Source organism: Sphaeramia orbicularis, chromosome 8 (genome assembly GCF_902148855.1).
Source record: "Sphaeramia orbicularis chromosome 8, fSphaOr1.1, whole genome shotgun sequence".
Classification (NCBI taxonomy): Eukaryota; Metazoa; Chordata; class Actinopteri; order Kurtiformes; family Apogonidae; genus Sphaeramia; species Sphaeramia orbicularis.
Window position 1 is genome coordinate 42,515,905 of NC_043964.1, and position 26,628 is coordinate 42,542,532.

A 26,628-nucleotide genomic window follows, 5' to 3' on the forward strand; every position below is an offset into this window, starting at 1 on the left:
TACCATCACATTAATGTTATATGAACAAGTTTAGTTTTCTTAAATTGTCTGCTTTGTAGGAAAATTATGGAATTACTTTGAATTGTTATTCTTAAAAGACAAGAAAAGAGAGCCTAGAACACCGGCAGAACATGCGCTGTCCTCAGAGCGGAACCTTCGTTTGTGTTTCTAGTCGGACAGATAACACCAGAACCAGGAAGTTGTATACAGCGAACTCACGTGTAGAACATGAAAAACAGAAAAAAACACAACGATGGGCCCAAAAAGTCTAAATTCAAGCCTGGGTTCAAAAAGAGAGAGAATAAATGTGTCATTATGTTTGACGACAAAGACAGACAGTAAGTTGATTTATTAATAACGTGCTGTTTGACGTACTGTGGGGTTAGCTAGCGGCTACAAGCACTAGCTTTTCAGCATGGATTTTCAACTAGTAAGAAACCGTTAAGTTGAGATATCATTTGATTTTAACGTATGTAACTACTTCAGGAGGCTCGGTTATTGCATTCTTACTTAATAGCATATTTAAAGTATGGTTTTAGTTTAAATATATATCAAAATCCACAGATTTGTGGTCAGCTTGGTAGGTGGTAGTAGGATGTATTAAAGAAAAAACTTTTAGGAAAGATTATAGTGAAGTAAAGCTGGTCTCTATCACTTCCTCCTTCAGGGATTATCTCACAGGTTTCCATAAGCGAAAAGTGGAGAGGAGGAAAGCAGCAGTAGCAGAACTAAAAAAGAAAATAAAGGAAGAGCAGATTAAAGTCCGAGAAGAAGTAAGTTACATTCAGTCCTTTATGAAGAAATAAAGATGCAATAATGTGATCATGCAAGGGAAGAATGTATTCATGTTTTGTTTACATCTTCACTCAGAGACATAATGAATACATGAAGATGCTGAAAGAGAGGACAGAGGCTTTGGGTGAGTTAAAAGTGATTATTAAAGATTATTCAGGTCTGTAGTTGTTCTTCAGATGTCGTATTACTAAGTGAAAGTTTGGCATTCAACACAGTATAAAGTACATAAGTTTCTGTGTTGTAAAGTGGTCCCTGTCAGTGTTTTACTGTGTATACATGATGCTTTGTATATGTTTAAACGTGAGCTCATTTAACTATTTCAACTGTTGTGTAGTTTAATTTACAGCAATGCATCATATTCTGTAAGAATATCATGCGTTTATAGTGTCTTTAAAGTCTTGTAAGAATCATGAATCTCTAAGATGTCATGTGATATGAGAAGTTATTCACATTGCCGGATAAAGGAAAGGAGTAAATAATACAATATTTGCCTCAAACATGTAGTGGAGTGGAAGAACAGAAATGCAATAAACAACAATTACCAGTTAATCAAGGAAAGCAGTCATGGTTTGACATTGTTAAGTTCAGAACTTTAGTAAAAGCACTAACATACATTTAACCCTAACATTGGGCACAGTTTTGTTTTGTTTTTTTTTTCCATTTCCTAATTTGATCCTGTCTTTCAGAGGATGACAAAGATGACCTAGAGGATGCCATAACTTCCACAACTGAGTCTATACAGTACGACCACCCCAACCACACAGTCACAGTGACGACCATTAGTGATCTTGACCTCACAGGGGCCCACCTCCTTGGACCTGTATCAGAACAGGTAAACTATTAAACTTTGATTCGTTTATGGACAAGCTTCATGTGTTTCATAAATATATATTGAAACTATGGGTGGTTGGTGTTACTGTCTAGAACTCTAGATGGTCTGAAAGGAAATGCTATTGGAGTGAAAGTTGGGGATGTTCCTGATGTTGATAAATACACCTGTGATGATCTTTATTTTAAAGGTGAATGGGGAAGGTGAGGATGATGGAAAGGAGGAGGAGGAAGAGAAAGGAACAGAGAAAAAAACTGCAATGCCAAGAAAAGCAGGCCAACCAATCATGAACAAAAAGTAAGCCTTCCATTACATAGATGTGTACATGTTAGTGTTGCTAAAGATGCTGTACTCCCTACAGCACATTGTTGATGTAATTGCAGACATCACATGGATATTCAGTCTTGTCTAGCCATCATCCTCCAGCTGGGCTTTTTTTTTTGTTTCTCCCATTGCTGCAGAATCCGCTCCCTCACCACGTCGCTCAGCACTTACACCAGCAAGCGGAAGAGGAAGGGGAAGCAGGAAGGCCGAGGCCATATGAGAGACAAGAGACCCGCTGCCACAGAGAGCAAAGCCCGAACTGGGAGGACCACAAGGAGACAGAGACGGCGGCAGACAGGGAAGAAGGTGCATCATCAGGACTGAAAGAGTGTGTTAAAATGAACTGTGGAGAGACTTTTTACGCCAGAATCCACCAGGCAAACAAATTGGACTTTGGAGTATTTTAGCTTGTTTTTCTGCAGGATGTGTAAATACTGAAAAGGGTTTAATAAGATTGTGACACTGCTCTGTATATCCCCTGTACCTGCTTTTTGTGTGTCAACTTGTACTTTTGTTGTCAAAGCAAAATGATTTTGTAGTGTTATTTTTCATTAAACTGTACTGTATATGCCTGAATTTTGATTAAAAGAAAGGATGACCTTGCTCAGTAGTCTTGTGGTGCAGTCACAAAGTGTGTGTGTTCCATGTGGAGTTTTGTCTCTTGTTTAATAGGAAGCCAGCCCTGCTGTCAACATCCTTTTAGCTCATCAGGAAGGGACCTCTTAGCCGTTTCCTCACAGCTCAGTGTTACCTGTGAGGGATCTAAAGCAACAGCCAACCACTGTTTCTTCTACAATTCTGAGTTAACTCTAAACCACACAGCCAAAGGTTTTAATGTATGTTAAGCCCCCACCTCACCAGTGTTTATTTATTTACGTTAACCTGAGCCAGCGAGTGCCAGCTGTCACTAGCATGAGCGTTTCATTTCGCTTTCTAAAGCCCATGATATTTAATACAGCCGCTCAATTGAGGAACCGGCAGGCCACCGGCTCCATTTTGGCTCAAAGTCTGTGTTTGCCTTCAGGGCCTCAGCAGAGAAACCGAGAGCCACCATGGCTGCTTGAGGTGCCTCAGTTTCACACATTGTCAGGGCAGCCAATCGGATCGATCTGAGAGTTTGGCAGCTCAGGAGGATAGAGAGCATGGGGAAGAGGCATGTCCCTGATGGGGGTCTGATGGGCAGCTCATCCTCACAAATTCTGAGTGGAGCTGACATCAAGAGCTTCTGCTGTCAGGTAATACTTATCATTTTCTTACTGCTTTTACATCCAAGTCACCAACAAATGTCCTGTAATTTTATTGTATTTTGTATTAACTCCTCTCTCCTTCATTAGAGGCGGTGGTCTTTGTACTGTAATAGAGACTGTCACGTTACATTGCTTGTGCCTTGTGGTTTGTTGTGAATCTACTTTGTGCTGAGCTTTAACAGTGCTCTGATGGATTGTGTTACACTGTCCTGGAGTGTAATTAGTTATCACCGTCCTTAACAGTTCCGCTTTAGATGTTGCATGAAGCCTGAAATAAAAAGTCCTGTACGCCTGCTGCTCTGTGTTTACACCTGTCTCAAGTAATGCTGTCACAAACTGACAGCATGTAGGCTTAAAAGTGTACTAAAAACAGTTGAAGAAAGTGGAATTTTCTGTTTCTTCACGTGAAAGTATGCAACTGCACAGCAATTGGCTGCTACATGTGTAGATTAATCACAATAGGCATCCATTTATCCTCTTTTTGCTCTACATTTAATTCTAATACTCCTCTTCCTCCCCTTGCTGTTCTATCTCAGTTGGGTTGACATGAGTGGGCAGGTTCCCCCTCCAGACTCATCATGCCCCTCTCTGGCGAAGAACCCATCTGCCCCAAGTTCCAGCCAAACATCTTCGACCCCTCCCGCTGCCACGACTGCCTTCGCCAGAGGCACCTGCACGCTGGCACAGGGGAGAGCACCGAGGTAGAACCACAGCAGAAATCCACAGCGGAGACAGGAGGGACTGGGGCTAAAACTGACATTTGCGGTGGGACTGAAAATGGGATTGGGTCGATCAAAGGCACGCTGTTGACACCCATCCAGTCCCAGGCCGAGGAAAGAGACACCAGCACTAAGGTAAGAAAGATGAGGAGAAGAAGAAAGGAGGGAGGGAGGGAGATGAACAGAGCAGAGATGGTTCCCAGGAATAGACTGGAAGAAGAGAAGTGTAAGCAAGAGTGGAATATGTGCTGAGAGATGGGATTAAGTGGACCTGAAGACAGGCAGGGAAGCAAGAGGGTAAGAGGTTCCAGGTGAAGGCAGGAAAACAGCCAGCTGAGATGTGAATCCAACTTTAAGCACAACAAAGGAAGACAGAACAAGACACAAGTGCACTGATGAGGACTTTAAAGTAGGTCAGTGTTTGTGCACGTGTGAAGAAATCACACATCAACATGTAAGCACAGCAGCCGAGGTCACATATGACTTTTTCATCACATCGTCACTCCTGAGTGAATTAAGAAAAGGTCAGCGGCTGAGAATGAGAAGTAACAGCGAGGAGCAAGGTAGTAGCAGAGGCTCCTATTATAAATTAACGAAGCTGGATCACTTACTGGCCTCTTGGGAATCACTTGTAATATTAGACACGGGAGCTAATGTACAGAAAGGACGTGCATGTGTCAGTAGTACAGTGTTAAAATTCAGCTTGTTTCTGTTTTTCCTGCTTATACTACATGACTGTATCTGTGTGCAAGGGGTGAAACATTTCAGTTAGAAGCAGATACTGAAGTCTACTGCAACAGTTCACTTAAACAAAAGCTTGCATAATTTCCCCAGAATATGTAAAGATTTCTTGCAGTTACTGACACTTAGAAGCAGTCAAGTCACATTCTAGATGATTGTAGGGCACTCTACTTCAGAAAGAGGGATTATAAGTAGGAAAAAAGTGATGAAATGTTAATGAGGAAAGCCATGAGTAAGGTCAGGTTACAGAGGTGTAACCCTAATCGAACAGCAGACTGAACATGTGAGTATGTGCCAGAGAGGACGAAGGGGACAGACACTATTCAGCTCACCCTCCACTCAAAGGAGATGGAGCCAGACAGACACATCTAAGAGTGTTGGGGACTTCAGTTCATAGCTGGGTTTGAGGTTGGGTTTGCAGAAAGCCATCATAGTTGCGTTTTGTTTGGACATACAGCCATCGACACAGCAAGGTAAGATGCCTCTTCATTTCACAGAGCTGTAGAGATTGTCGTGATTGGCCGGTGTCTTTTAACTTGCCATCCAATCAGGAGGATTCTGATGGACAGTCGGTAGTGAGCAGCTACTGTGAATTCAATGGAGGCCGTCTGGGTTACCAGGCTGGCTCTTTTTGCATCCTAAGCCCCGACTGTGAGCTGTACATCTGTGACGGCGACGGCGACGACGACGACGACAGCACTGACAGGTAGGGCTGCTGGAAAATGAAGAGTGAGAATAAGAAAGTAGAACCATTAACAACAGCGGTAGAAGTATCCACAAGCTTTACTTAAGTAAAAGTACTAATAGGACCCAGAGAAGACTCCACCAGAAGTATAAGTGCTGCGTTAAAAATTTAAGTGTGTAAGTATTATCAGCAAAAATGTAGTTAAAGTATAAAAAGTTGGAGTCATTGCGCAGTAGAATTGTTCCTTTCTATGTTGTACTCATAGGTTGATGTATTTGTATTACTACTGTATTTACCTGGTGAACTTCACTGCCATAGACATTTAAAGTTCAATACATTTGAAGTACTTTATATATAGTTGGGTAGTTTAATCTACAACAATGCATCCTTTTCTGTACGATCATCATCCAAAGAGTTTGGATAAACTTCAATACTTTTCCACCTAATTCAAGAGGATTTTTTTAGAGGTGATTTTGCTTACGGAGGTGGACTATAAGAGAACATTCAGATCGACACATTTGGAGATACTGGAAAGGAAGATTATGAATATTTGTAATCTGAAAAATTAACTAAATACAATATTTGCCCATTCAAGTAAAGTATCCAAATTTGTGTTAGTACAGTACTTGAGTAAAGGCGGCTGACAAAACAAGCAAATGTTAAAGTAACATTCAGGATGGATTGTCTTACATCCACTCATTCTATTGAGCTGCTGTACTTCACTTACAGTTCACCACTGACTTCTTCTCCCAGTTAAGGAAGACCTAAGACTTCCTTGTTTTGCTGTGCCATCTATGAACTTCTGCATTATATTTATATACTTCTACTAATATCCTTTACCTCCTACTTGTTTCCCCCCTCTTCCCCGGCTCTCCTTTCCATCTCTACTCTCATCATTCTTCTACCATCTCCTCTTCCATGTAGCTGTCGTGACCAGAGCGACTACCAAGAGTTCAGTGGGTCTGTCAGTGCTGAGGACGAATACCTGCCAATCCATCGTCATTCGACCAAATTCAGCATGACCCGTCTTGACCCTCCACCCCACCGGCCGAACCCTCGTGTTTGGATCGATGAAGCTCGGAGCAAAGACCGCTTTGGCAGGAACTCAGGTATCAAATATTGTATTTTATTATTACTGTTAACTATTTCATTAAGTTGGAGACGAGTGATTGAGGAGTGGGCACAAAATTCATAATGAATATTCCAGTCACTTTTTTTTCTACTTATGAACCCTCTGCACTTCAGTAAACCTATGACTTACTGCACTTGACCAATCTATATCCAGTTACAACCAGAGGTGTTCTTTACTGGCAATACTGTTTGATGTCACCAGCTGAGGTGTCCCAGAGCAATTATTGGTAATACAATATGAGTGGGTTTGTGTCACGAAACCGCTGGTAGTAAGTCACTGTTTGAGCTTTGATGTGTGCTTCTCTTCTTTCTATCATCCCCTGTTTGCTTCTATTTCTGTCACACTTCTTGACACAGATTGTCTTCCAGGGTTAAAAGAAGACAAAGAGAGGCGAGAAAGTGGCTACTTCTCCTTGGGGAAGGCAGCAGGTGCCCGTTCTCTCCGTGACAGCAGCCCGCCTGCTCCTTTCCGCCATTTTGAGAGAGGGCATCCCATCTTCAGCTTCAGAAACATTGAGCCCAAAGACACAGTCCCATTTAGAAACCCTAATCTTGGTGTGGCCTCTGAAAGGCTAATACCAGAGGGTCTAGACGAGGAGCCACCTGTGGAAATTCCTCCTCCTGACCCCTATGAGATTGCTGTTGAGGTTGAGGCGCAAGTTGGTCCCCGCTCACCAAGTCCTACTCCTTTTAAGATAGCTGAGACCCTAGCCTCGACTAGCCGAAAAGGTTTCAACAGTTCATATGGGCGGAGAAGTCCCTCTCCTTCGTATCAACAGTCAGGGCGTTTTGATTCATCCAGACAAGGCTCTGGTCTACAGTCACGCTCTGCTTCTCCATCACGTGGAAACTTACCTTTCAGACGCAGCGAGTCGACCACTTCACTCAACCGATATAACTTTGATAGTGGAAGTAGGTCTCAAGGCATAGAGTCAGGAACTCGGAGCTCCTCGCAAGGCACGTATGCACGACGTGCTGAGTCAGGAACTCTGCCAAGAAACTTCAAATCTTTTGCCAGTTCACTGAGAACTGAAGCCAGCACAGTTTCAGATTTTAGGAGTGCCTTACGAAAAGCAGACGGAAATGGGTCTTTAAATGGACGGGTGCAACCCAGCAGAAGCTCATCTCCTTCAAGAAGGGACTACAACACTCCAGGCCAAACGTTTCCACGCAAATCTGAGGTCACCAGCAGTTCATCTCATGGACGTGGCTACAATAGTCGTACTTCTTCACCATCTAGAAGAACTTCTGACACAGTGGGTGACAGTCACAGATCCTCACCGCCAAGAAGAAATTACAATATGTCAAGCCAACCCATCCTTCGTAAATCTGAATCTGTTATGTCTCTAAATGGACGTGGTCACCATGGACGCGCTGGCTCCCCCATACGAGAAGGCTATGATATTGAAAGCCAAGCTCTCCTGCGAAATCAAATGAATAGAAATGGGATAAATGATGAAGAGGATGAGAGCCCCACCATGTCTCCATCCAGACAAGATTATGACATGCCAAGTAAATCAGCACTGCGTAAGACTGACGCAATTACTGTTAATCATAGTCGAAATCGTGATAGTCGTTCTTCCTCCCCTGGGAGGAGAGGCCATGAAACACCAACTCAGTATCAGCTCAGAAAAACAGACACTAGCAGTTCATTACGTGGCTGTAGTTATGAAAGTCGTAACTCCTCTCCTGTGAGGAGAAGCAATGAAGCTCCTTCTCAGTCTCTGCTGCGTAAGTCTGAAGGTAACAGTTCAATAAGAAACCGTGACAGCCGCAGTTCATCACCTTCAAGAAGAAGTTATAATGCTCCCGGCCAATACTCACTGAGGAAAGCTGAAAGTAACAGTTCCCTTATCAGCAAGAATAACAACAGCCGCAACCTCTCTCCACCCAGAAGAGGCAACAATGACCCACCAGGTTATTCAGTCCTCAGAAATGCAACAAATGGAGAAGCCAGTCGTTCCTTTCAGAGAAAAAACACTTACAGTGACTCAAAATCAGACACCAATCACTTATCGCGTTCCTGGCGGGAATCAACTCATTCTAACCGCAGCTCTTCTTTATCTCGAGCTGCTTCACCCTCTAGACCAGCTACAAATGGCAGCAGAACATCTTTTGTCACTTTGGATACACCCAGAAGTACAGGTAGCATCAGATCTGGGGTCAGTATACGGGGCACCGAGGATCACTACTCTTCCACTAATAATAAAAGGCTCTCAAGCCATGCACGGAGTCCTTCACCTTCACCTCACATTGAAATGCGGAGGCACACCTCATCCCAGAGTTCGATGGAGTCATCAGAGTCTGGCCAGCTGTCGATGGGGTCCACAGGCCGTAACAGAGAGGAGTATGCCATGATGGCTGACCTGCCAAAGGCCAAAATGATCCACCAGAGAGAGGGACCTGCCCAAACTGGGCAGCATCAAAATAACAAGCCTGCTCGGAGACAGGAGCTCTTCAAACCAGCCAGGTCAGACTCAGATTACCCTCCAAAGAATTAAAGGATGTTATTGACATGGTTCATAGTTATAGTAACTTCATGAAACTCAGTTACAAACATTTAAGGTGTTCTGTAACTGCTCTTGACATTTCAGCCACTCCTTGACCAAGCATCCCTCTAGAGACTGGGACGACACAGGGGACACTGAGAAGGAATACTCAGGATGGCACTATGGTGGCAGTGGATATCTGTCTCGAGCTCACTCCTCTACCTCATTGCAGGTAGGCTGTTGGGTATGAAGAACAGTTTGATGAAAGTAAGAGACAAGTTTTGTGAGAAGCTGCTTCCCCTTAGATCATAACTGAAATGTCTGAAAGTGTGTTTTTTAGAAAGTGCCTTAGTTAAATGCACATTAAACATGATTGTTCACTCGCCAAACAAGAGTGTTAATGGCTTTTTGGTGTTATTAAAGTGTAAAATGAAACAGGACTTCAACTTGTGAGGGACAGCCTAAGGCATCTTCTTCTTCTGTCCATTGCAGTGGAATTGGATTTCACTTGTGGTTTTCACTGTTCATAATATGTTAATGCTTTACCACATCTTCCACATACTGTACACCAGATGAGAAAAAGTCTGTGGATGTGAAACTGGGGCAGTTTTTCCATGTTTGCTCAATGAGACATTGATTATTTCCATAACAACCAGCCGTTGCTTTCCAGAGGTCTGGCAGTCCCACAGCAGATGAGGGCAGTTGGAAAGGTAACCATCACAGGTCAGAACAAATGCAGGTATGTGATAAACCTAGTCTGTTTATGTACAGTACTATGCAAAGGTCTTAGGCCACCTCTAGGTTTGTTGTTTATGCAGGGTTGAAACTAGCATACATATTTATTTCTCATTCACTTTTCTTCAGATACAACTGGAAAATACAGGAAATATATGTACAGCCTTAAAAGACACACAAAAACTGAACTACATGGGTTGTAAAGGTTAAAGTCACTATTTAGAGTGACCCCTGACCCCATGACTAGAAGCAGTACAAACAGAAACATCTGACATGTGTTGGATGAAATCTGGTATAAAACATCAGAAAATTAATGTTGTCTGAACAAGAAACTTGTTTTTACTGCTGTAGATACATCCCATATATCCAGATTGTGTCTTAATACAGAGACTGAGAAATACATTTGTGTGGCCATTACAACCTTACTAAACCATCAGGGCTTTTGCACTGTACTTTATATTCACTATCTTTTTCTACGTGTGGTATGTCGAATAACCTCCTACTGTGGAGTTTTACAACAAAATTTTTCCCATTATCTCTTACAATAAACATCATAAACCTGAAACCCACATGTTACACTATGGGTTTATTACAGTTAGGTCTTTGCTCCAGGGTGTCAGTATATAGTATTGCTCTGTTACATATTTACCAGACGTGGCAATGTATCACACAGATCCTGTCTATAACTGGAAGGCTTTTATGCATTTGGCACTATAACTTGTCTGCAATCCATTTCACACATATTCTTTTTAAATCTCCTTCAATGCCTGGTTGTTTTGCGTCTATAGACACTTCACCTACACCCTACAGGCATTTCATAAGGCTGACTGAGCTTTGTCAATTGTGGTCTGCTGGGGCATGTGTTGAAATTCCTGAACTGAAACCAATAGCTACCAAGAGAGGATTTTGGAAGGGGGAGTGCAACTTTGCCTGAAAGCTCAAAAGGCTTTTCAGTCAGTGAAAATATATGTAGAGAATTAGAGCTGTATGACTGAGAAGTGGGCTTTATTATTATAAGTTTAGAAGTTGTCCCGTGCAGAATGTTCTCACAAAATGGGAAGGAGTGATACCTCATTGCACATCAGCAGTCGCTTTCGTACAGTTTCCCTGCAATAATAGGCTGTTAGTGCAGTTAGCTGTTCCGTCTAGAATAGGGGGACTTCACAGGACCCCTTCAGCCCCTCTGGGTCCCCCTGGTCTCAGATGTAGGGGCGGCAGTGAGCAGTTAGGTAAAGCAGGCTTGTTTTCTCAAACGATCTTCGCGGATCCGCCCAGGAGGAAGTGGCAGAGACACGGAGAGGAGACACGGGCTCCAGTGGAACATTAACTGTTATCAACTCGCCAAAAAAAAAGTTGTGAAATACTTGAAGTTAGACACCGTGGGTAGTTATGCTAAGCCGTGTGGACTTACTGTGTCCCCCGTGACCGGACAGAGAGGCTGCCGTGGACGTTGGCGGGTCCCTTCGTGGAGTTAACATGGGGATGAATGGCGGGGTTTTACCTCTGTTGGTGTAATGTACAACGAGGGGAAAAGTGAGGTTTTCGACGACAGGTTTAAACTAACTGGACTCACTCGACTACTGGGCTAAAAACCGCTTTGTGTTTTCGTGAAGTAACTCTAACAGCTGACTTTCTTCTCTTAAATTTGCCTTCTGCGGATTCAATCATGACGGTAAGTTTTATATCAAGTTGTTTTGTTTTTCCTCTTCCTGAGTTTAACCTGCCTTCTGTCACATTAGCACACATTCATCCGGCTATGTCAGTCCAGTCTATGTCTGTTAAATACGATATTAATGCATTTTAGTGCTTTAATTGTTTGCTAGTGTGAGTTTGTTTGATTTGAGGGGTGTGTGCGTCAAATGGGCTTAAGCGGAAATTCTGGATAGCTAGCATAAATAGCTAGCGTAAATCTAATTATCTCTTTTAGATTTGTATATCCTAAGTGTTGTTGAATGTGTAAACACTGTTGTTGATAGTAGGCGCAAGTGTCAACACACAGTAGGTTGTAGTTGCTGTATGTGACAGTTTTTACAGCCAGCTGTGATACATGGCCCCTGTTTGCACACAGAGCCAAGGAAACCCTGCTAATGTTTTCATGGAATAACCTAGAGCTACTTGGCACTGAACTGCTAAGAAAGTCTATACATGTATCATTTTAACATGGGTCTATTCACATTGTGCAAGGAGGAAATCTGTTTAACTAAACAAACAAGTGAAGAGGAGAACAATAGATAATGTAATAGAGCCATAGAACAAGGCTGGGCTCACCACACAATACCTCCTCTATAGTGATGGGAGACAGGAGTCAGGAAGATTGTCTCAAACTGTCGCCAGTGGGTGACCCTCTTCCTTCTGTCTCTGACCTCTAAAAAGTGGGGTCATTGATCTGAGAGAGCCTGACAATGAGAAGCACTGTGGCATTAAGTTCATTCATAACAAGAATGATGCTCTTTTTTTTTTCTCCTGGGGCCTGCACACTGTGGCCGATCCCTGACCCTGCTTATGAGCATGTTTTATCCAGATAAAATGAATTTTTGAGGTCTGACACATCACTGCTTGCTCTAGTTGCTCATTCACATAAAATGCATCTGTTATCTCCTAAACAGATTTCCTGTTGAGGTGATTTATGTGCCCATGGATACAACATCTCATGTATTTGTAATTACTATTATATATTAGTGATTTGTGGAATTGTAAATATAGTCATAGAACAGTGTCTCACCATATGGTTAAAAGGTGTTGCCTAATGCATTATTCACATGGTTTATTAGCAGTCACCAGACCGTGTAATGTCTAAGATTAAAGGAAGATCACAGATGAATGGGTATAAATAGAGAAAATTATGGTGTTAACATGTCACAAGAATATAGTTAAGGCTAGGTTCTGAGTACAAGTACACAAACAGGCTGGTTGTAAATGAAACACAACAGACAAAGGGGATTAAAATGACTGAAAGAAGGAGTGATGGGAATCCAGTGGGAGATGAGATGATGAATGCATAAAGAGATTGAAAATGAAAAAATGTGCATGCTGGTGTGAGAGAGATAAGCAAAGTGTGGAATGCAAAGTGGAAAAAGTTGACTAATCTTAATCTGGGATCTCCTCATCTCGAGGTACCAAGCGCTTGTTTTCATCTTATGTCATCATGTCAAAAGAAAACACAAGCTCTGTTCTTGGAAATGGTGTAGAGAAGTTAAAGCATGTTATATCTTCTACTACCGCATTAGGCTACTAGAACAAGAGATGTGCAAATGTATTTCACAGTGTACTGATGTACGAACAGAAGAGATATTGTAGCTACTTCTGGAGTTTCCAAATCTTTCCACCCACTACTGAGGACGTGCTTCTCTGATCCCTGATCTGTCTGACTGTTGACTTCTGATCTTTGGTGTCCTCATCCTTTATTGCAGTGGCTTTCAATGTTTTGGTCTAGTGTATTACTAAAGTGTATAATTAAATACTGGTCATTAGGCCTATAAATGTAAAAAAATAAAAATAAAAAGATAAATATGTTAAAGAATCTTTTGTTATAATATACATAAAGAAATTAACTATTATCATTAGCCTTGTATTTTTACTGTTTATTTGTCTGATTTACAATATTTTAATATTGATGCTAGCTTACTCTTAGAACAATGTTGAGCTTTACTACTTTCTATTAGTTTAACAGTTTTTTAGCATTCAGCTCTTATTTCTTGTCATAAAATGTGTACATTACATTCATTGTATTTCAACTTCTAAACATAGTAGATAACTAGTTATTAAGTATTCTAAACTTTGAATGCCTCAGGATTGTAGTTGTTGCAAATTCACCATGAATTCAGTTTTTAAATTCTATTTGTTAGTTTCTCCCCTTAAAAAAATATGCAGATTTTTATTGAATTATGTTATACTTGTATGTAGTCAGCTGCAGGCCCTGGTTGGGAATCATTGCTTTACTGGCATACTTGTTACTTCCTGTTATTTTAACACCACCTAAGTTTCTTTATGTTCACTCATCTCTCTCTCTCTCTCTCTCTCTCTCTCTCTCTCTCTCTCTCTCTCTCTCTCTCTCTGTCTCTCTCTGTCTCTCTCTGTCTCTGTCTCTGTCTCTCTCTTTTTTCAGTTTGTGGCTGCAGTGCCACACAACTGAAACCTGTTGCAGAAACATCTTGTTATTGGCAACAGACACCAGTTCTTTGCTTTAACTTTTGTGGTACAAACAAATGTGTTTGCGTTAAACACACAAAACAAGGTCAATGAATACAACAGTGTATTCTGTCTCTCCTGCAGCCTGACCTCCTGAACTTCAAAAAGGGATGGATGTCGAAACTGGACGACAGTGGTGAGGTAAGGCACGGCGCAGAAGTCATATCCTGCTCTGCCCTCCATCCCTTAATGAGAAAGGTGGCGTGTAAGGTGATAGTGGCCTTGTTATCGCTGTAATAGCTCGGCGGCTCAAGGCCCAACAGGTGTTTCTCCTGACTTTGAATGATATGCTTGAGTGAATGAGCTTCTCACTTCACACATCAAATGCTGCAGCTTAACATCAGGGCTGTTCCTCTGTGGGAGTGTGTTGTTTACCCTCAATTCAGTTATTGATTGACTCATCTCTTTCTTACGTTCAGTGGAAGAAGCATTGGTTTGTTTTGACTGATGCTGGACTCAAGTACTATAGAGACTCGAGTGCAGAGGAGGTATGTTTTCTCTTATTTGTGTCTACTTTTTTTGCATCATATTGATTCATAAATTTGCATAATAGAAGTTTTATACCAACAAGCCTATTTTTTGTTTGTTTTCTGTGCAGAAAGATGACTTGGATGGAGAGATTGACCTGAAATCCTGTATTAAGGTGTCTGAGTTAGACGTGGAAAAGAACTATGGGTTTCAGATACACGTTAGTATCTCTGTTACAGGGTATAGTGTCTCACAAACTGACTAATTTTTCTCCCTGTTTTGCCCTTCTTGTCCTCCTTATTGTCATTAACCACACCCATTCTCAATTTCTGCTGCATTTTCTCATTATTCCATTATCATGAGTCACATCTCTGTCAGTATCTGCTCTCTGTATGCCTCTTTTTTCCCCTTATCATATCCATCTCATCTCCATTTCTCTGTCTTTAACCTGATTTTTTTTCTTTTTCTTTTGTCCTGCAGACACGTGAGGCTGTGTTCACACTGTCTGCCATGACGGCTGGGATCAGGCGGAACTGGATAGAGGTTTTAAAAAAGTGTGTTCGGCCCAGCAGCTCTCCAGATGTCACACAGTAAGTACTAAACTGTTCTATATAGTATGTGCTTAATATAAAAGATATATCCCTCATTACAAAGAATGTTTTAAAGTTTTCTTACACTCATGACACATTCTGGGGAGTTTGTTTGCCACAGACTTCTTGTATTGCTCACTGAACTGTAACTCAGCTTCGGCTAAATACAGATGGATAAGAAGCTCTTTTACTCACATGCAACAACTTTGACTCAGAACAGTTTCATTTGCTGCGTACCTCATTCTTTCATCAGCTGAACATGAATCAAAGTTGTGTTAAGTATTTGGAGAGCTGATGTTTTCATAATGACTCACCACCAGCTGTGTCTTTAGTGTTCATGTTGAGATTTTTTTACATAGTTCATTTGCTTATTTTTTTCAACCATCGCAAACTTGTACATGATGTCTGTAGAATCTTAAAAAGTCTAAATCCAATAATTTTAGGCCCTACATTTTCTTGAGTGTACCGAGTTGTTGTGACGGGTCTTAGATATGGATGTGTTTATGTAGTAACTGCTGTAAAGTTGATTTAACTTCAGTGTGGCTGTGAAATGTCCTTATGTTGATCATTTTGTAACAGAGCTGCAAAACAAAACCAACACGGAACCAATAACTGGTCATCCAAACTCTGTGGCCTGGTCAGAATTTATTTGAGAACTGCACACCTAACTAGGATGGTACCACTTCAGCAAGATCTGGCTTTTACTGTAGATCAACATTTATCGGCCATGATGGAAGTAGTCAGTGGAGGACAGTGAGGTGTTGGACTTCATGTCTGTACTAGTAAAACATAGGCAAAATGGGGTCACCACTTGCTGCATGCGATGTCTTTGGTCTTGACTGTAATCTGATGTTAGAACCATATTAATAACAAATGATGATGAAAGTCTAAAGAAAAATTTTTATTTATCTGAGGAATGAATCCAAATTGAGCATTAAGTGTTGGAATGTGAATGCAGATTTAGCCACAGTTAACATCTGCCATCACCTGATCTTCTGCATTTGGGAAAATAGTTTTATCAGTCAAAGGCCATGCTTTTGTATGAAATGTATTCATCTCTTGTGTTCTGTAGAGTACCTGACAGCAGCAGTGACAAGGAAAACTCCCATGTTCGCTCTGCACTCTCCTCTCGTCACTTATCATCACGCCACGGCGATGCTCACTCAGAGCATTCAACATCAGCCCCAACCTCTCAGCGCAGATTTGACTACGTTGAGCTATCTCCTGTCCCCGCCTCCTCCAGCCCTCTCCCAGCCAGTCAGAGGGAAGCAGGTGAGGGCCAGGGGAGGGAGCACAGCCAATGGCAGGAGGAGAAGAACACGACCAGCCAGTGGGAGGCTCTGCTGTCCAGGAAGGGCAGCGGAGGAGGATCAAACCAAAGACTGCACATGGACGATGAAATAGAGAGAAAATGGGCTGAGTTTGAACGCATGCAACTAAGGGGTATGAGCTCCTTACCACCAATGGGATCACGGCCTTCCAACCAGTCAGCCAATGAGGCGCTGCAGAGGGAGGTAGTGCGTGGAGTTGATTTTCTAATTTGCAAACTAAAAAGAAAATGCAAATTAACCCTTCATCTCACTAGATGAAGTAAACATTTCCTGTTTCTGCTTGTCTAACTTTTGACTAATTTGTCCTGACTTGCCTCTGACCTTCAGCAGCGTTTTCTACATACAATACACCTCAGAGAATTAAAAGTCCAAATTAGTGGAGTACAGATTACACTTTTGCCTCTGTATTCATTTAGCACTAGGAATGCACCAATATACCAACAGATTTGCTGATATTGTCTAGTATTGGTGGAAAAAGCTGCTCTTTATCTGTTGTATTTTATCATATTTTAAAAACACATTTCTAGGATTTAATTTGTGCCAATTCGAAGGTAATGTAATGAAGAGCTGAAAGACTTTAATACACTTAGTTAACTTACTATGTTATATATAGAGAATGCATTTCCTGGCATAAAATGGGGCAAAAAGTAGTAACAAAAACAAATTAAACAAACAGAAATTGCCATCCCATCAGCCAGTGTCAAGTGTTAGTTTAAATATGGGCAATGTTTCACAATTTTGCAGTGGTTATACTCTGATTTATCAGCGGTGTATCTCTACAGCAACAGAATTATCACCACTGAAACATGTAGAAACATTGTAATTTTTATCTTTAATGTTACCTATAACTTAAATAAGTGTAACATGGATGCTTTAGTGATTACATAAGAATTAAAAAGATTTTTACCATTATACTGTAGCCTCAAAACACAACTAAGACCCAAACAGCTATGGGTATGAGAAACAACTAGAATTAATGCCAGATAAATTATGTGCCACAGCTGAAGGAAACGCTGTATTATGATGTGGTAAACGCTGCTGAGGCTCCTGTCTGTTCTGTCTCTGTGTGTTGTGATGTGTATCTGGAGTTTGAACCACGGTTTGCAGTGCTGACACATGATTAATTGCAGACTGAGCTGCACCAGTTCTCTGTCAATTGCCAATATATTGTCTTAGAGGGGATTTTAGAAACAACAACTGAAATATTACTTTGGAAAATAGTAGCTCAGGTTTGCATTTCATCATCTGCCACTATTATGTGTTGCTACAGACGAACTTACTGACAAATGTTCAATTCAGTCAGGTCTTTACAGAAGACAGTGGGCTTTACCTCTGTCGTTGTCTTTCCTCAGGTGGCGTCACTGAGGCAGCAGTTGGAGCATCTACAGCACGGGGGAGGGGGAGGTGGAGGAGGAGGGGCTGGGGGTGGTTGTGGCCCTGAGGCGCCCTGTGGCCGCAGCCTGTTAGCGATGGAACGAGCACATCGACACGCGCTGGAGGAGCTCAAGAGGCAGCATGAGCGTCAGGTCAAGGAGCTGGAGACGGACAAGGACAGGCTGCTGCTGGAGGAGACCCAGGCCACTGCACGAGGTCAGCACAGAATACCAGGGAAAAAATCACACTGTCAATGGAAAATGTTAGAGCATTAAATAGAACTCGAGTTCTTGAATTGGTTATGATGACGACCATTTTTGACAGCTGAGTTGGATTCAAAGGCCAAACAGTGATTTGAATCCACTTTTGTGTGAACCTATTATTCAATCCGTTCATGTAAATAGTACACAATTTAACCTAATGCACAGTGCCTTGTTCACTTTTTCAAAAACTTAACACATTCACCATGTGTGTAGTTTGTGAATGTTCTCCGGTGAATATTTCTGTCAGTGTTCACTACCAGCAAAATTTTATTTAGCAGACATGTAGATCCACGGTCAAAACGGTTAACTTAAAGTTAAACAAAACCAAAATGTATTGTATGCTATATTTTGACAGACGAATTAAATTATACACTTGAAATTAGACTTTGTTTTTCCATTGTTACACCTGTATACATGTTGTATTTATGTGCAGTCAGTGAAGGAAAGTGATCCAAATATTGAACTACAGTGGCTGTAATCTCAACTGTTGTAATTGGTTTTAGTTTCCCATTAGTTATATACTGTCATACGGTAACATGACTGAAACAATGGCTCTCATATCTCACATTAATGCAACAAATTATTTTTTGCTAACAGAAGTTGTACGAAGTGCCCACAAAGTGTATTGAGAAGGGATAGACATTTGGCATAGGGAGTTTAACTTCTGTTTCACAAGCAGCTGACAACTTCACATATCGTTTTGTTGAGCCAAGTAATAACAACAGTAAATCAAAGCCTTTGTCATACATGATGAAATTGAAATGTTTGTATAATCTATGTACTATGTAATCTATGTAGAATTAGTTTCATAACAATATAAAAATTTAAGATAATTTTGTCCTGCATTTTTGACTGGCAACACAACAGATACAAAGTTTGTTTGTGGTGTGATGATGGTGTTGGGCTTCATGGTAATACGCTAAAGAGTTTTTTCCAAAGGAGCATGGCAAAAGTGAATTTTACTATTAAAAAAGTTCATAAAAACTGAATCTAAGGTACAGTGAACATCAAGGAATGTTTTGTTGAAAATTTAATAGAGCATGTAGCAGAAGTTGACAATTATTGTATATGTGTGGTGTTGAAATGCGCAGTGCAGTGGAAGAAGGTCAGACTTATTCCATTTATACTGTTTTTGAGTAAACACTGCAAAAAAAGATAGAGAAACACATGCTTCAAGATGTGTGTATGTCATTGTTCATTACACTTTGAGTGGCACAGTCGTCTTTTAGCAGAGAACATATGCTGTAGTTAAGGCAGTAGAGGTCACCTTTGGGTGAAGGGTAGTGGGCTAACTGATGTGACTGAGGAGTGAGTTTGTAAAGTGCTGTGTGAAGAGTTAAGGTTAGGGTGGACATGAGATCGAGACAAATGTGAAAATGGATTTATAAAAAAAAAAAAAAGGGGGTCAAACACAATCTAATCTGTGTTGATGACCGTCCTAAATCAAAAAAACCCTGTTATCATACAGGAGTAACTTCACTCTTGCCTGATGTTTGTTGTTGCAATACACTCATGCAGGCAGGTGATATTTATTGCCTTTGTGTTTGTGTTTCAGTAATTGACACATTGAAGAAGAACCACAAAGAGGAGCTGGACAGAGAGGTGGAGAAAGTCAAGAGGCTAAACAGCGGGGTGCTAGACTCACAGACTTTGCGAGCCCAGCAACAGTGAGTAGCTTCAAACCATTTTTTGGCAGTGTGGTAGACCACTCAGTTATTTATGGGTGCAGGAAACCATGACACCATCTTAATCTTCTGTACATCCTTACAGAGATATGAGCATGTAAAAATGTATCTCAACACTTTGTAAAGCTCTCCTGTCCTGTGCAGACCCTTTAAAGGGATGGCATTGCCCTTTAATCACACAGTACATATTGCCTCTATAGAATGCCCCAGTGTCAGGCAGCGCAAGCCGACATTGGTAATTTATGTGAATAGCTCTCTTGTGCTTTTAAGTGTGAGCTAGTCGACCAGAAAAGGGTTTTTTTCCGTGAATTTGCAGACTCCACAACAATGCAGGGCTCCGTGTCTGAAGGCATTAGTGCAGCAGCCACTCACTCCTGTCAAGCACCGACGGAATGTACAAGAATTTGGTCATGGATTAGTTTTTCTTTGTAATCTTTACAAGGCCTTTGACAAAACACTGTCTCAGTGGCTGCTGCTGGAACCTACACTTTAGGGCTTATCTGTGTTGCCTACTCTGCGTTTTTAGCGAGTTGCAGACTCTTCCTTATTTTTGTGGTTATTGGTCAAGAGCAGTAAAAATGTTTTAAAACCACAGTAGGAAATACTTGCGCATGAAAATGAAAAACACCCATATACTTTTCAGCATTTTATTACATACTGTATAAAAATGCTTGAATACCACTGAATTTGAATTACATTTGACTCTAAATACATGTTAGTTTTTCTAATTATTTTCCATGTATTTTTTGTTTTTTGCTGCTGTTTAAGTAAAAGCAGATGACATAATAGATATGTGCGATGTTTACAGATGTTTACAGTTTAGTTCACCAAGACTCAACAGGACCTCAGTTTTAATATATTATCTCTTCATCCGTGCAGGTCAGAAGCTGCAGCCCTGCAGAGAGAGCTGGCCGGTCTATCCGAACACTACTCACAGAAGTGTCTGGAGCTGAACCGAGCTGAGCAGAACAACGCTGAGAGAGAGAGGGAGATCAGCCGCAAGGAAAGAGACATGGAGCAACTAAAGAAAGAAAACCAAGTGAGCCACGTGCACATTTTGTTAAATGTGCTCAGAAGATTTGTTCTGCTGCAATAAAAGCATAGATGTGGTGTCTGGAGAATTAAAGGCAAAATATTTTCTTTTCTAGGACTTAAAGAACCGCTTGACGGATGAGATCAGCCGAGTACGATCTGCTGTTACACATCAGGGCTCAGGGGACAACAAAGACAGGACACCCTGTGAACTAGAGGTGAATGCCCTTATATATGTTTAATGCACTGTTTAAACAGTCTGACCAAATCAAGTTTTATGAAGAACTGTTCCTGTGTGATCAACCCACACAGACATCTCCTGTAGACTTAAATTAGGTCTGTGTGATCTGATCTCTAGATATTGGTCATTTCCGTCCATTTTCATTTCCTTGAGAAGTTTGACTCAAAACACAAAATACTTACAATTGGAAGTTTCGTATTAATGATACACATAGATCGCATTAAAATTCAATGAATAAATAAGAGAAATGGCCACATTATAATGCCACTTTTTGGTGGATGTGATACTGGTTCATCACAGGCCTGACGCATACAGATGAACAACCACTGACTCACAGATGATTTAGATTGACCAGTTAACCTATTAAGGTGCATGCCTTTTGGAATTATATACTTGACAAATGAAAAGTACTTGTATTTGATGATTATTTGATTTAAAATAAATATGAAATATAAAAATTAACAGACTTACCATTAGTATATGTATATAAAATAACAAATGTAAACAGGAAATGTTTAGTATCTTAAACTGTAGGAACAAAATAAAGTAATCTAAATGCAAAATATATATCAAGTAAGCCAATCACTGTGGATTTGAGTTCATTCGTCTGTGTGTCAGACTTTTCACTCTTCTCTTCAAGGTTTACCCTGTTCTGTGTCATGTCCATATTTGTTTGTGTTGTGTTATTTTGTGTTGTACTGTGTGACTTTCTTGCCTGTGCCCCTGTGGAAGAGTACAAAGCATTATCCGTATCCAAAAAATATTGCTTTAAAAACTAATTTGCGACACAACTTAATAAATATTTGAAACCAAACATATTTTTTCTGTCATCACATGATATACTCAATGTTATTGTGCAGTTTGTTGATTTGTATTTATCTGATTGCAACTCATCTTATGTAGTAAACATTTATTTTTAATTAGTTCTCTAAAAATTCTAATCTAAAGCAAAGTGATAAGGGTTTATAAGGCATATGAAGATCAACGATTTACCCAAGAATTCTCTAGTTGTATAATTGTATTTACAGTAGGTGGCATTACAATATGTTTTGACTCTTATTTGACATTTAGTAGAGCATAAAACTAATCTTTCAAGAACCTCTAAATGAAACTGAAACTCTAACCATTCAAAGGATCTATTTTAAAACAAATGCTAAATTATACATAGGATGCTGATCTGCTGAGATAAAATGTGACTAAACTGTCATGTGATTTGGAAACAAAGGGGCTGTCATGGTAAACATGAAATGGTCAGGTTATGTACTCAGTAAATGACAGAGGAAGCTCACAGTGTTTATCATAAATCAGCCAGAACACAATTACTCTGCATTCTTGGTGGTCTCAAATGATAATTATAAAGACATGGTGCGATAAAACAATGTGTCTGTGATGTGTTTTTCTCCTTTTTTTGGCAGCAGATGACAACCACAGTATTTTGTTTTTCTCCCAGGTTCTTCTGCGGGTGAAAGAAAATGAGATAGAGTATTTACACAGGGAGATCAGCTGTCTAAGGAACGAACTGCAGTTTCTGAACACGGTACCTAATCTGCCTTGGTCTATCTCTGTTTCTGTCCCCAGATGGTTATTTTTTTCTGTGAACTCTAGAAGATAAATGATGTGGAACATTAATCCTCCTAAAGTCTTGTTTGTGTATCTTATAACCTGTGAGCCTTTAGAAAATGCATAGCAACAAATCCACACCCTTTACTGGCTTATGATAGTATCAGGAAAATAACAAACACAAAGTTCCCAAAACCCATGGAGTGAATGTCTTTGGTTAGTTTTAGGTCTGAGAGCTGGCTGATGTAAGAGTCATATACGAGGCAGGTTTAGTCCAGTTAATACAGAGATCCAAATGTGTGGCTCAGAGGCTAATGATCTGAAACATTATCCCCTGTGCTGCTCTGCAGGAGAAACGTCTGGCCTGTGAACGATACACAGAAGTGCATGAAGAGCTGAGTGGGATGAAAGGCCGGAGCGAGCGCGAGATTCAGAGTCTGAAGGAGCACCTGAGGCTGGCCATGGCTGCTCTGCAGGAGGGTCAAAAGCTGGGCAACAGCCTGGACCACTGAGATCCTACCACTGGTACTAACATCCCTCCAGACATAGACAGGTGACTGATGTACAGGGTTCCCACGGGGTCTTAAAAGTCTTGAATTTAAATGTCTGCATTTAATACCTTTAAAAAAAAGTCTTTAAAATGTATTAAATTTGATATGGTAGGTCTTGAGTTATATTGCCATAAGCATGTTTGTTGTATTGTGTTTAAATGTGTCTGGTAAATGTCTAAGCTGCAAAGAAAGTAACAGTCAACTCAGTTCCACCCATTCCAACCCCACAATTTATATTGAAATTAGGAATCACTTATTGCTAACTTCGCAGCCCCCAGTGAGAAGTGACTGAACAGTGGGAATCAAGGCACGGGGGTAAATAAATACATTTTCCTAAATTCTAGGAGTTACGAATTTTTGCCAGTACGGCCATAAAATAGGCTGTGAAATGGACATTAAACTCTGATTGAAGTAGTCTTAAAAAGGTCTTTAAAAGTCTTACATTGAACTTGTGTAAACCTGTAGGAACCCTGGATGTAGAACACTGAATCTTTAATGCTCCAAAGTGTTCCAAAAGTCGGAACAGAACTGGAAAGAAAGCTTTTAAATGTTCTGCTCCCACTGCCTGGAACAACCTACAGAAGGAGATCAAACTGAAGGAACTGGTCTCTGTAACTACAGTCAGTCATTTTAAATGAATGGGAAAAGGATAAATCTGGATGTAGATGTTTTTCTAATTGATTTAATTGGGTTCTGCTTTGAGATGCTTTAAGGAACATTGTATACTTTTAGTACCTTTTTAAATTATTGATGGTGTTTATGCATGTTCTTAATTTAGTGATTGTGTATGGTTTCAAAACTTGACTTTTAGTATGTGTTTTATGTATATTTTTAGTGCGGATGTGTGGATGAAATCTCTATTTTCTGTAACTTCAGCTGCTGCTGTCTTGGCCAGGACACTTGCAAAAGAAATGTTTAATCTTAATGAGTTTTTTTTCCTGTTTAGATAAATAAAATATAAAATAATGCAGAACACCAGGGAATGTGTTAAAGTGATCGGTGGGATTGTTGTTTTTTGTTTTTTTGGTTGTTTTTTTTACTCTTGGTGTTTTTTTGTTTGCAGGTATTCCTGCGCCACAGTGACTGAACCACAGAGGGATACAAAAGAGTAGACCAGAGGACAGTTGGACAGTTTTGGCTGTGTGCGGACCGTGATAGTGCCTTAGATTTCAATCTTTCTGCCAATGAGCAGCATAGATTAGCTGTTAGCTGGTTTCATTACACTGGGCCACGATATGTAAAACTGCACTTTTTTTTAAACTTTTGCTTTGGTCAGTGCAAGCATGTATGAGTGTACATTTGGTCTGAAAACTGGTTGTTGAGTGACATTTGTTATCAAATAATTTGAAAGAGTTCATACTTTTTAAAAAAAATAACTTTCTCATTACCTCTGTGTCTACTGCCTGAGACATCAGGGGTCAACAACAGTTACAGAAGAGCTACTGTCATCTCAGTTTGCTATGTTGTCCACCTTTTGAGTCATGTTTACTCTAAAAAGGCACGTTTCTTTAGAAATGGGAGCTTATAATGTGCAGTAATTATTTTTTTACTCAGACATGTTTGTGTTATGTGTTATTGTCTTTGTAAATATGTGAAATTCTGTCAAACAATTTTGGGATTAATACAGGACTAGACAGCATACATTTATAATTCCTGATAGGTTGATGGGAAAGCTGATGATTTTATGGAGGCAAATTCAGGCTCAACTGTTTTTAGGGATGCTTGTTAAAGCTGTTGAATGACTGTCGTCCCATTCCATGTCTTTATTTCAAAACCACAACAAAGAAACTGAAACTTCCAGTCTCCCCTCATCATTATTGGCATTTGTTTGCCTCCACCATAACAAATGATAGGTGTTGCATTGATGAGCCAATTTTTTATTGTATTGACAGTATGTATTGTGATAAAATGACTTAGCTACCTGCCTTTTGAAAACATGTTAGTATTTAATGTACATTTGATGTACTGTAGACCTTGTATCATCTTTGTAAATTATTCACATTTTTGCAGTCAATAAAATTTTAACATAAAAAACAGCTGTCTTCCATATTCTGTTATAATGACGTTGCCCACCCACCCACATGTCCATAATCAGTTGTCAAATACTACAACTGATTAACCCATAAAGACCCAAACATCCACCATTTATGAAAACCATCTACTGATGTAAAATGTTTAATACCTGGTATTGATGTAAGTGGCAGCAGTCTATTGTTCACCACTTTTAATGTTTTTACATCATATACAGCTGACAGGTGACCGTAGGTCTACTACCATACTTGGTACGCTGTCTCTGGACTCTGAGTTCCTTATATTTTTCTCCCTGGTTGGTTAAAACAGAGGGAATCCTGTTGAAAGACTTCTTTTCACCATGTCCCGCTCTGTTTGAGCAGCCTATGACTGTGCAATAGTTAACCATGACTACAATTATTAAATACAATTATCTGTCTAACAAGCCTGGCAGTCCTTTCTAGCTTGTGAGCTGTCTTCCAATATGGCCGCGTCAATATGACCCCTGACGTCATGTGGCAGCGGTCTATAGTCCACAACATTACATGTAATTCCTTTGAAACTTTCTAAATTCTATCAGCAAGCTTTACTTTCTTGGAACCTCTGCTATACACAACTTTTCTCCACACAAAACTATTATTTGGAATAATGAAAACACTATTAGACAGAAATCAGTTTTTTGCAGAGAATGATTGACAAAAGCCTTATTTTCATTAATGACTTCTTTGACGATGATGGCAACTTGTGAAGATCTGAACAATTCATGACAATAAATTTGTTTCCCATTTCAAATAAAGAATGCAACTCTATTCAAAGCAATCCCTAGTGGTATTTCCTTGCTTATGAAAAGTCATCTTAGTTATCAAACATTACAGACAGATAAACCTGGTTTAATGATCAATGGCATTAACATTTTTAATTCGAGTTGTAATAACAAGCATATATGCAATGCAGTGCATGAAAAGAGAAAAATTTCCCCAAGAGGTAAAGCCTTCTGGAGCTCAACTGTCTCTAAAACTGAGTGGTCAACAGCATGGACATTACCACATAAAGACTGTATTATGAACAAAATTTGAATAACACATCACAAGATTTTACATAACATATATCCCTCCAAAGCTATTTTATCTCCATTTTCTAACATTTAAGAAATATGTAACTTTTGTCATTCATATCCTGAAACTACTTTACACTTACTCTTTCTTTGTGTGCACTCTTCTGACTTCTGGTCTAAAATTGAAAACTATATCATATCTAAAAGTAATGAAAATATAGCTATAACATCCCAAAATGTACTTTTTTTTTTACTTTTTGTATTTTGAACATGACATTCGTAATTTAGAATTTATTGTTAATCTGATTATTTTATTTGGAAAATTTCATATACACAAAAATAAATATGCCAAAACACCCAAATTTTAAAGTCTTTCTAATTTGAAAAATATATTAAATCAATGGAATTTGTCTTTAACAAAAAAGCACAAGTACTTTAGCAATTTATAAGGAATTCTTTAAAATGGACTGAACTTACTCTCTGATGTATTAATTTTTCTTAGATCTGTATATTTTAAGTTTTTATTATTATTTGTCTATTCTTCTTTGTGTTTTTAAGTCTTTGCATTATTTTAATTTATTTGTTT

The 26,628-nt window shown here is 39.9% G+C and overlaps 3 protein-coding genes across 4 annotated transcripts; all 3 read left to right on the plus strand.

Annotated features, from left to right (window-relative positions):
* The first annotated feature begins 171 nt into the window (after window positions 1-171).
* nol12 (nucleolar protein 12) lies at window positions 172-2,551 on the plus strand. The gene is made up of 6 exons (XM_030140496.1): window positions 172-338; window positions 668-773; window positions 871-919; window positions 1,482-1,627; window positions 1,815-1,921; window positions 2,086-2,551. The coding sequence occupies exons 1-6, from the start codon at window positions 229-231 to the stop codon at window positions 2,270-2,272; spliced, it is 705 nt and encodes a 234-aa protein (XP_029996356.1). The 5' UTR covers window positions 172-228; the 3' UTR covers window positions 2,273-2,551.
* Window positions 2,552-3,090: 539 nt separating this feature from the next.
* LOC115424860 (serine/arginine repetitive matrix protein 2) lies at window positions 3,091-10,516 on the plus strand. Its single transcript, XM_030142255.1, has 8 exons — window positions 3,091-3,183; window positions 3,747-4,049; window positions 5,207-5,361; window positions 6,265-6,449; window positions 6,841-8,941; window positions 9,066-9,192; window positions 9,631-9,699; window positions 10,484-10,516. Exons 1-8 carry the CDS (start codon window positions 3,091-3,093, stop codon window positions 10,514-10,516), a joined length of 3,066 nt encoding a protein of 1,021 aa, XP_029998115.1.
* A 175-nt stretch (window positions 10,517-10,691) lies between these two features.
* triobpb (TRIO and F-actin binding protein b) lies at window positions 10,692-25,012 on the plus strand. 2 transcript variants are annotated; one of them, XM_030140464.1, is made up of 13 exons: window positions 10,692-11,367; window positions 13,968-14,024; window positions 14,303-14,371; window positions 14,482-14,571; window positions 14,832-14,941; window positions 16,014-16,455; window positions 17,625-17,862; window positions 19,465-19,576; window positions 20,474-20,633; window positions 20,743-20,844; window positions 22,318-22,404; window positions 22,778-22,952; window positions 24,042-25,012. In XM_030140464.1, exons 1-12 carry the CDS (start codon window positions 11,362-11,364, stop codon window positions 22,937-22,939), a joined length of 1,635 nt encoding a protein of 544 aa, XP_029996324.1. In that variant the 5' UTR covers window positions 10,692-11,361; the 3' UTR covers window positions 22,940-22,952; window positions 24,042-25,012. The 2 variants fall into 2 exon arrangements, with proteins under 2 accessions (XP_029996324.1, XP_029996323.1); XM_030140463.1 differs by having other exon boundaries at window positions 10,697-11,367; window positions 22,778-22,980.
* Window positions 25,013-26,628: the final 1,616 nt, after the last annotated feature.